This window comes from Hyposmocoma kahamanoa, unplaced genomic scaffold (genome assembly GCF_003589595.1).
Source record: "Hyposmocoma kahamanoa isolate Upper Pololo Valley unplaced genomic scaffold, ASM358959v1 64, whole genome shotgun sequence".
NCBI lineage: Eukaryota > Metazoa > Arthropoda > Insecta > Lepidoptera > Cosmopterigidae > Hyposmocoma > Hyposmocoma kahamanoa.
The window spans coordinates 15,819,603-15,830,176 of record NW_020653852.1 but is presented as its reverse complement, the minus strand read 5'-3'; the positions used below and the strand labels follow the sequence as shown (position 1 = coordinate 15,830,176).

The window sequence follows — 10,574 nt, the reverse complement described above, 5'->3', positions numbered from 1 at the left end:
TTTTTAAAAACCTCCGGCACGTAGCCGATGCTGACACCCTCCACATGACTTATTCTGCCCTATGTGTGTCCTTGCTTACTTACTGTCTTACGGTTTGGGGTGGGCGGCTAAACCATTATGCTTAAACTGGAAAGAGCTCAGAGGTCAGTCTTAAAGGTTATGTTTAAAAAGCCTTATCGGTACCCAACTTCTCTATTATACGACGACTCCTCAGTTCTATCAGAAAGGCAGCTTTACGTACTACAGGTGATCTTACGGAAACATATGCTATTAAAATATGACCCTACATTCTTTCGGAAACGTAGATGCAATTATGTATGCCCTTACAGGCAACATAGGATTACCTTGGCTGGAAGGCACTTCCATGTTCTCAGCGCTCGTCTATATAACTTCATTAACAGTAAAATTAATATATACTCTCTTTCCCGTTACGAAATCAAGAAAAAATTGACAACTTTGTTAAAATGCCATGATTATGATGCCACAGAGGCGATGTTATTGTAATCTCACAAATTTTATTTAAGTGAATAATCAAACAATTAGGTTGTGTACGTTCATCTAAACTTTTTTGGTATCCGACTCTCCTAATGTTAAGACCTTATATGCATCCAAAAGCAACAATTATAACGCACCCTCAGATATTTTACACACATACACTGATTGTTGAACCAGTATCACTCACAACACACTCTACACTTACACTCCACTTTCTTGATATACACTGCGATTTATTTATGTAACATAGTTTAAGGGTCGTATTCCAGAACTCTACTCAATGCTCAAGTCAGGATTTGAGTATGATTTAAAGCACTAGAAATTATACTCAAGTCTTTGCGTTTAGGGTCGTATTTCCAGTGTTGGAATCATACTCAAATCCTAACTTGAGCAATGAGTAGAGTTCTGGAATACGACCCTAAGTCCTCTATAAACTGTACTAACTCTTTGAACATCTTTCTCATATTTTATTCTTTTCTGGGTCCCAAATAAACAGTTTTATTGTACTGGTTTTGGGCTTACAGAGATCCTTTTAGTTTGCCTGTAAGCCATTTGCTGATAAAAATTCGATTGATGCTTGCCCGCCGCGGCGGCAACGGTACTGTCTGCTAACACAGGTTAAATCCTTTGTGGGGTCTGGATGTTGCCTGACTGGTCAGCAATCAATCAATAACTAATAATTACTGTATTATTTCTGTACTATTTGTAATGGCCATCAATAAAGTTATTATTATTATTTTTTTTTAAAGTAAGCAATGCGACCCGGAGGGAAAGTACTTTAAATATGCGACCCGGAGGGAAAGTACTTTAAATATTATAGATGAGTTATTTTGCTACATGGGAATGAATATTATATTTTGAAAGTAAGTAATACTGCACTCAAAAGACTTTTAATAAGTTGTTGGCCTCATTTGAGAATCGAAGCGACGAAAGGTGAAAAAAAAAAGTATTTTTAGTATGAAAAGGTCAAATATAAGGATTGATTCCTTTTAAATAACATAGTACCTATCTTAAATTTAAAAAGCACCATGAAATTTTACGCATGAGATTGGGAATATGAATTATAATGCGAATTACAGTCGATATTCGATGTTTGACGGCCTCAGTGGTAGAGCGCAAACCACGGGTTTGCGCTCCGGTTTTCATCGTGTCGCCATCTCTGATCTCCGGGTTCGACACCGGCCGGCTCAATGTAGTAAGTAGCTTTTCTAATTGTCTCAGGTCTGAGTGTTTGTGATATCATCGTTACAAAGTGCTTTAATTACTTACTTTAGGTTCAGAGCAACGTGTGTGATGTTGTCTAATATTTAGTTTAGACATTAAACAAAAAGATGTAAATTTAAAAAAAAAGTTTAATATTTCACAAATTTTTGTTAAAATAGAATTCGGGTCTAAATCATGTACCTATATTTGTCTTTTTTAAACTAGCCAACGTCTCGGGCCCGTCACAAGGTCCCATGGCCACGGCTGTAGCTATCATTTCTTATGTGTAACAATCGCGAAAACCTGAGAACTCAATAAGTAATTATTTTATTTAAAAACTTTTAACCCTACTGTCAGTTTTCATCAATTGAGAGTCACTTGGATTCTGCCGTCAAACAGTATATACAGTTTTGTAAGATTATGTTTAAGTTAAAAAAACACCCCTTTAAGTTCTATAATAAAAAAAATGTATAGCGAAATATCGACGAGACAGGTGCGCGAAGGTGGGTTGTCATTGGGTATGGTATGTGACTGTCGGTGAGGCCTTTACTTATTGACAGAATCACGTTTTATTCAATAGAGGGCAAAATCTGTTGGAGACTGGAATCTAAACAAAATCAAGACATCCTTGAAGCCTAAGACACATCTTAGGATTCCAGGCTCCCCAAACTAGAACGTATTTTTTTTTATTTAAAAAAATGCGTTTTTTCATTTTGATTTATTTTCAATAACGCACACATTCAACATAGCCCGGCACTAGGGAAACCCTGTGTCGCGGGTGCCGTGGACACATATAGACAATCACAAAAAATATTGTTATTAAAGTAGTATTGCTATTAAATGCCTTTTACGAATGCGTCGATAGTCTTTTGTAGAGAGACTATATAAGTCCTGTAATGAACTTGTGCAAAATTTGTTTTTAAGATATGAATATTATAATTGTTTTTAATGTTCCCAATGTTAATCTTATTAATTGTGTAAAAAAATTAATTTTACCCCAATTTTGACAGAGATGTTACTAAAAATATTTTAAAGTATTTTAATTAAATTATACATATATAATAATATATAAAAAAGGCATCAAAGAGCAAGTTTACGGAATCGAGCTTGTTTAGGTGTTCGTGTGTAAGCTTGTATGTGTGAGTGTGTATGCGTAGAAAGGAACGTATGCGTGGGTACTTATGTATATGTAGGAAAGTGTGTATGTGAACTCCAGGAACTACATTACTTCAATTAAATTTTCGGTGTCTATATAATTGGAAAGAAAAGAAATATAACTATTGTATGATAACACTGATGTTAATTAGTGGTAGGTACTATGGTACAAGATTAGTTTGGTTGGTTGGGTGGGGTGGTTACAATTTGCTTTGTTAATATTTTCGTGGTCATAAGTAATTAGATGGAAGGTTTAGCTTGGTTGACTATTGTATCTTTTTTTTTCTTTATAATACCAAGAGACGCACCTAGGGGAAAAATTACGATTTAGCCGGCCAAAAACCGATTTTACAAAAGTCTGCCCAGGTAGAAAAAAACTGGTTCCTGATAAAGTGGAACAGGCAGAGAACAATAAACCCTTCATGACAACCGCATTATCAATTGGAACTTAATGATTGCCCGCAGTGCATGTATCGACTCGCGGCGTTCCTTGCAAAATCGTTTATTTTAAAAGGGAATATTACTCGTGTGCATGGGATTTTTCATAAACGCTATATGGATTCCAGTATAAATGGTAAAAACGTACCTACATATTTTACTTATTTTATTGTGAATTTGTCTAAATTTACTATTAATTTGACACGCTAAAATCAACACTAATATATACTAGGATAAAAATGGTTTTTGACATATTTATTCACATTTCTATGCGATGATACTACTATAATTATAATGGCAAAGGATTTAGTATACTAAAAGCACTAAAATTAGCTGCTACATTTTGCGATAATGAATTTTAGATGTATTTAAAAATATTATTTTACTTTAACTTTCTTTTATTTTAGGGCTGGGACAAGGCTTGGGATATAATGTAATGATGTGGAAGTCTCTTTTTGACAAATAGCAAAAAATATCTGCCTAATTTTGACTAAAAATTAGATTTTTGTTAGCAGCATTTATAGTAGCAGTAGAGCTCCTTGTGAAAGAGTTCGTCCAGGAAAGTACTGCCATCTATTTCTGCCACCAAGCAGTAATAACAGCATTATGTCTCAGGGTGACGGACGCAGTGGCAGTGCCCCTCAAATCTTTGCGACTTAAAGCTCTGAGTGGCACTGCAACTGTTATGGACAGGCGTGTAGCTTACCATCAGACACACAAACAAGTCGTGATTGTTCGTTCCGTCACTTAATATTATAAAAAAAAAGTATTATGTACCTACAGCCGATATTATTGAATTTCCGTAATAAAATTCATATTACACGTTTTATTTTGTCGCACTATAAATACGTGTGAGTAAAATTGTAACAGTTGCACAATGAATTTTGTGTTGCTCGTGTTGTTAGCACTAAAAATTTTGGCGATTTCTGTGAGTATATTTATTTAAAAGTCCGATCAGGCATATTTTTAGCTTGTACACATGCCAGCACATCAAGCTACATATTGACGTATCTTGTTCCGTTGCACTGGAGGCGATTTTCGTACAAAAATGTGTAGTCTGATGTGCCGTTGTCCGTACAATACCACGATAATTTATATAATTTCCAGGGTGAAGATGAAAAAGAAACTCGCGAACGCGCCGCTAGTTTAGTGGTTCTGCCACCTTTAGTACTAGGTTACGAAGAATTATATGTAGACAACGATGATAACCAACCAGCAAAGAAAGATATGGATTATCCTAACGAAAATGGGGGAAATAAGGTCACACAGGAAACGACGCCAAAGGATGAGAAACAGCATCATGATGAGTTGGAGCAAAGAGAGAAGATAAATGAAGAGGTTACTACAGAGCAACCGAAAGACACCAAAAAAGAAACTACAAAGAAAGAAGAAAAAAAAGATAATAAATATGTTGCACAAAAGTTATCAGATAAGAGTCCAGGGAAGAAAAAAGAACCAATAAAAGACAAAAAGAAAAAGAACAACAAAACAGTCAACAAAAAAGACACAAAGAAAAATAAAACGAAAAAGAGTGCAAAGAAGAAAAAGAAGGAAAAGAAAAAGGGTAAGGGTAAGAAAAAGGGCAAAAGAAAGGGGAAAGTTGAAAGTAGACAAAGCAGAAGCGAAAGCAACAGCGAAAGCAGCGGCGAAAGCAGCGACGAAAGTCAGATCCTAAGCGAGCTAAGTTACCTTTACGATACAGTAGAAATAAAAAATTTACATGAATTGCTGAACAGTCAGCCTTCTGTATATGGTGTTGAGCGTATACATCCCGCTTTACCCACCAGGCCACGAAGTATACCAACACGAAACAATAATAATTTTAATCTAGATTTAGGATTGGGTAATCAAGGCTTTACCAACAATAAAGCAATGATTTTAAAAAATAGAATCACGAAAGAGACCCCATTGATTAACGACAAGACATATGTAATGGGACTAAATTTAAAGCGGACTACATCCTCGCTAAATAAACTTATCAGTTTATTGTCACGAAGAACGAATGACTCAAGTGGTTTTATAGGTGAGAAAAAAAGTGAAATGCGTAGTGACGACAAAGGTGTAATTACTTTAAAAGGCCAAGGTGAAATTGGCGAGGGCAAAGAAGTTTTGGAATTCACTGGCAATTTCCGAGTGCCGAAAAAAGTATTAGATTGCCCATGTTTTAAAGAAATTTTACGGAACGAAAAACCTTCGTTCTAAGCTGAAGATTACCCCTCGCAGGCTGTTTCAGCATTGCAATGAAACAAACAAAGGAATTCAATTTCTTTTTATAATTGTTTTTACGCACTAAAATATTCCTTCCATGTACTGTCCAGTAAAAAGTGGACTATCTTCGAATATGATTGCGAAGAAAATGGGCGATTTATCCGCTGGTGTTGTTTTAGTAGCATTGCAGCTTAAAGGTTCATCGGACATATATAGACCTGCAATGAAGATATCGAATTTAGACAAGTTCATGAGTAAAATGAAAATTGGATACATTTGTCAAAATTATAAATAAAACGGTAGTTAATAACTAGTACGGTTTGGCTGTGACTAACTTAGCAATAACATACGAATCTTGGCCCTGTAGTCTTGTTCTCCGTAACAATTACTGTGAAATAAGTAATACTCGATTAAATTAAAAGACGCATGATGCGATTCGACCCCTCCTACGTAAAGTATCGTATGTCGAAATTTACAGGGGAGTGTTTTAAAGTTCTCCGTTTTATTCGACAAAGCTCGTTACTCACATAGAATGATCATCTAATAGATCATCATAGATCATCTAACCGATATCTAGGATTTTATAATACTCTTTGTGAGTACCGAGCTTTGCCGTATAAAACTGAGAAATGCTAAAGTCACGTATTTTGCTTATTTCAGTGAATTCAGAACTTTAAAAGGCTTCCTTGTAAACTTGGCAATTTCAACATACGACACTTTATGTAGGAGGGGTCGGAATGAGGCTTCATACTTAACATCGTCTTTTAATTTGCCAGTATTACCTATTTGACAGTAATTGTTTCGGACGGACAACAAGAGTAGACCCTCAGACTACAAAAAAGAACTCTATCGAAGGAACGCGTCTTGACTTTTTGTCAAAGACTTGTTTGTGATTTCAACAAGACCTGAAAAAACCAATCCAAAGGTTTTAGTGTACAATCAAAAGCATCAAGCTTCACACTTTGGAATTTAGACCGTTCTTATCACAAGTGGCATATAATAGAATTGAACTTAAATGTCAAATTTGACGTGCTCTTGACACTGGACCCTGTTACTAAAAATGTCACAAAGCTTGTTATATTGGATGTTACATAGTATAAGTACACGCATATAATTTTAGAATAAAATAATAGAACTATAGCAAACATTAATTGTAATCTCTTAAAATTCGTAAAAACGCATAATAGGATAACTTTTCGCCTGGTAATTCACTCCCATTTCTCTTTTTTTTTTGACAATCCTACCATTATCTTTTAGTATGGCCATTTTCTTTATTGTTTATACCCAAATCGAATCGGTAACTATTTTTTTTCAATCGGATGGTTATTGCAAGTAGTAATAAGCATTTTAAACTAAGTAATGACTATTCAGGGTATAATCGTTAAGTGTGCCCAGGTGATTATACCGTAAATTTTAGAGATATCAATTGCCTTTAAACTTGAAAAGGTTGTAAACCCTAATGTGCCGTGACCAGGATCACGGCTATAAAATAGGGTACTTAACTTCGGTACACAAAAAAATATTTGATAGTTTGTAGGAAAACAAAGGCTGTAACAAGAAAAGGTATTTAAAACACAGGTACAATACTATAAAACACTCCCTAATTTAATTACATACGGATATGCGTATGGATGAATGTAAAGTAGACTTACCCCAAAAGGGCCGTGTTATACAGAATTACAGATTGGTAATAACATTAAAATTGGCACATGATTAGGTTGAGAACTGGTAAAAGGATCAAACTTAGACGCAATTAAGAATTACAGCTGAATTGGTCGCTAACCCGATTGAGCACGGAGTGATGATGGAACGACACAAAAAGAGAATGGAGAGACAAAGGAATTAAAGAACGATTCAAAGTTTGAAAATAAGTGGCCACGTACCAGAGAGAAGGTGATAAAAAGGTGTGATGATGATGTAAGGAAGTCACATCGTTACTAACTGACATCGAAAGTACGTTACTTAATGAGTAAAAAGACACCAATAACTTTTAAAAATAAAAGTAGAAATATCTAAGAATGTTTATATTAAATGCTTTGATACATTTAATATTCGTAGAGAGGCTTTATATCAGTTTATAGTTTTATGATGTCTCATATTTTCATGGAACAATAGCCTGGGCACACTAAACGATTACACCCAGTACAATTTGTATGTGTGAGTTAAGAACTATCAAATTTAAATAAGCACAATATCTAATCAAAAAGCCAGCACCACCGGTTTTAATATGATTGACATTGTTTTTATTAGAAACAGGAATTTTGTTAAAATAATGTTATTTATGATACTGGAAACAGAGGCGTAGTGTTGACTTCTGCCGCTCGAGGCCAAACTTAAGGGCTTTAATATTTATTCGACACGAATTTCGATATCCCAATGAACACTACGCCAACTTTATTTTTTGGTCATTTCTGTTATTTTTGAAAACGGCCATATTTATTTACTAACATTATGCTCCCCGAATTTTGTGAAGAAAAAATAAAGAAACAAGAAACAAAATTTGAAAAAAAAAAAACAAAAAGCGAATTTTATGAAAAAAAAATAAACAAAAACAAAATAAAAACAGAACAGGTCGAAAAATTAAGTTGGCGTAGTGTTCATAGGAGGTATCGATTTCATCGCACTCATCCCGCGCGGTCGAAGAGCCCGCGTGCGTCTACCTGTTATAGCAAAATACGTTCTATTTGTTTTGCTTTTACATTTAAGTTAAAATGAGCGTCCCGGGCACGCGGGCGAGGTTGGCTTGAATTTGGTCTACGCGGCGGCCCGCGCGGCAGTCGCGCGGTTGTGTTATTCAGAGGAATTTGAAATGTTTTTGCCTAGTAAATAGAATTCAGATTTGCCATTAATGTCCATGAAGGCGTGGTAACTGGGCGGTCGCCGTGCGCGCAAAACTTTCGCTTTATGTAACTGGGCACTAAATTTGTTGCCCTCTCTGTTTTCACGATTACAAAAGCAGTTCGTTCGGGCGGGCTCGGCTTGTTTGTTTTTGCGTTAGCTTGCTGTTCGCCACCTTTGTGTTGTTCATGATACCGTTTTCTTAAACAGTGGGAATTGATTTTCTAATTTTATGAACTGCTAGAAACAAATACATTGTAAGGTCATTGGATGAATCTACTTACAGGTTAGAACTTTGATACTGACGCCAATGTTATCCACAATCACGTTACCATGTTGAATAACCGTTTGATTCAGGTTTCTATTAGCCTGCAAATTAATTTACAATTAAAACTTAAAATAACTTACGCTTATAGCTCTGTAGTGTTTCTTTTTTAAAGTTTTTTTTTTGCTACGGTTGCAAACATTAGCTTCTTCTCAGTGGACACAGATGGGTAGATTTTCTACGACGCATTGGTCTATTTTTGTATTTCCCGCATCCATATTTAGCAATATATTTAAGTAGCAGTAGAGCTCCTTGTGGAAGAGTTCGTCCGAAGTACTGCCACCATACCTAAATAGGTATGACGGCAGAAATCTGCCGCCAAGCAGTAATGCCAGCATTACTGTGTTTCGGTTTTGAAGGGTAAGGGTGCTGGTGAAATTACAGGCACATGAGACTTGTCAACTTATGTCTCAGGGCGACGGGCGCAGTGGCAGTGCCCCTCTGATCGTTGCGATTTAAAGCTGAGTGGCACTGCAACTGTTATGGACAGGCGTGTAGCTTACCATCAGGCGCACGACTTGTTCGTCCCGTTACTTGATATTATAAAAAAAAGGTATTGTGAATTTGAGCACTAAGATCATATTATACACGCTGACCTCTTCGAACCTGATGCTAGTTTCAGAAGAAATCTTTATGTTAGGTGGTCTCAAAATTGATGGCGCTGTGAACAATGGCTGCACGCTGGCAAAGGACGCTGTCAAACCTTCGTTGGTCAATCGACGAAATAATGTATGGAGGAGATCCACTTTGTTTGGCACCAGGACTATTAACCTGAAGTTTTTGTCTTCAAGGGGTAGTTCTAGAATCTAAAATGAAAATTGTTCAAGATGTTATTTTTCAAATATAGTTATTTCATTAACTTTCGAACGACATCCATAAAGACTCTCGCTCTTTCCCTCTGTAGGTATATAGCATATAGATATACGTATTCAATTTTAAGGTCGTATTCTAGAACTCTACTCAATGCTCAAGTCACGATTTGAGTATGGTTTAAAGCACTCAAAATCATACTCAAGTCCCTGCCATTAGGGTCGTATTTCCAGTCCTTTAAATCATACTCAAGTCCCTGCCATTAGGGTCGTATTTCCAGTGCAATCCTGACTTGAGCCTTGAATAGAGTTCTAGAGTATCAGCTCGAATTCAAGTTTTTCCTGTACTAATACGGTTCATTTTGCTTGGGTCGAACGGCAGAGCGACACTAGCTTTATTTCAGATTTTTTTTTAATGTACACGTGTCCTATTTAGTTCAGTTGATATAAAAAAAAACATTGGTATAATGTAAAGTACTTATTGAATGCAGCGGTTTTCTTATAAAATTTCGAGGTAAGTTTGTGTGTTTATTCTATCGTGAAAATTTTTAGGAATCGTGTTTTCACACCGTGTAGTAATCAGTGTATATTATCCTTATTATATGATACTCTGTAAGGGCTTAAGACGGGCAAGTATAAATAGAGAGTAAGATAAAGGCAAATTAAATTAGATTTCCTAAGCTAACTTTTTCGCATAGCATGTGCTTACCCTAGGCTCGTAATTAATGTCTTGCGTGTACGTAAAAGTGTTGTGGACTTTCATCCCCCGGCCGGATGAATTGTTCTTCTGCCATACACCCTGAAAAAAATACCAGTATTTGAAAACTCTCTAATGGCGAAATTGGGGGTACTAATAGGGGTTAAAGTATGAAATTGCCGATTTGTACTGAAAATCTAAATTGTTTATTTTTTAAATTTTTAACAAATTTATTTAATCAAAATAGTTGCCATTATTATCTATACATTGCTGCCATCTAATGGGAAGGTTATTAATGCCTTTGCGATAGAACTCCGACGATCTAGACTGCACAAACTGTGTGAAAGCATTTGTACTGTCTCCTGGGAAGAAAACTTCTTGTCACGTAGATAATTGTCCAAATCAC

At 35.8% G+C, this 10,574-nt stretch overlaps 2 protein-coding genes across 2 annotated transcripts; one reads left to right on the top strand and one right to left on the bottom strand.

The window, feature by feature from the left end:
• The first annotated feature begins 4,166 nt into the window (after positions 1-4,166).
• LOC113230901 (probable H/ACA ribonucleoprotein complex subunit 4) lies at positions 4,167-5,108 on the top strand. The gene is made up of 3 exons (XM_026465010.1): positions 4,167-4,219; positions 4,399-4,782; positions 5,079-5,108. The coding sequence occupies exons 1-3, from the start codon at positions 4,169-4,171 to the stop codon at positions 5,106-5,108; spliced, it is 465 nt and encodes a 154-aa protein (XP_026320795.1). The 5' UTR covers positions 4,167-4,168.
• Positions 5,109-5,482: 374 nt separating this feature from the next.
• LOC113230759 lies at positions 5,483-10,266 on the bottom strand. The gene is made up of 4 exons (XM_026464841.1): positions 10,181-10,266; positions 9,259-9,468; positions 8,622-8,706; positions 5,483-5,717 (listed from the first exon to the last, which is right to left on the bottom strand). Exons 1-4 carry the CDS (start codon positions 10,232-10,234, stop codon positions 5,581-5,583), a joined length of 486 nt encoding a protein of 161 aa, XP_026320626.1. The 5' UTR covers positions 10,235-10,266; the 3' UTR covers positions 5,483-5,580.
• Positions 10,267-10,574: the final 308 nt, after the last annotated feature.

Coding starts and splice junctions, on each gene's coding strand:
- LOC113230901 (XM_026465010.1), top strand. CDS start 4,169: ATGAATTTTGTGTTGCTCGTGTTGTTAGCACTAAAAATTTTGGCGATT. Junction 4,220..4,398: donor TAAAAATTTTGGCGATTTCT/GTGAGTATATTT, acceptor TATAATTTCCAG/GGTGAAGATGAAAAAGAAAC. Junction 4,783..5,078: donor AGAAAAAGAACAACAAAACA/GTCAACAAAAAA, acceptor TTTACCCACCAG/GCCACGAAGTATACCAACAC.
- LOC113230759 (XM_026464841.1), bottom strand. CDS start 10,234: ATGAAAGTCCACAACACTTTTACGTACACGCAAGACATTAATTACGAG. Junction 8,707..9,258: donor CTAGCATCAGGTTCGAAGAG/GTCAGCGTGTAT, acceptor ATTAATTTGCAG/GCTAATAGAAACCTGAATCA. Junction 5,718..8,621: donor CAGTATCAAAGTTCTAACCT/GTAAGTAGATTC, acceptor TCTTCATTGCAG/GTCTATATATGTCCGATGAA.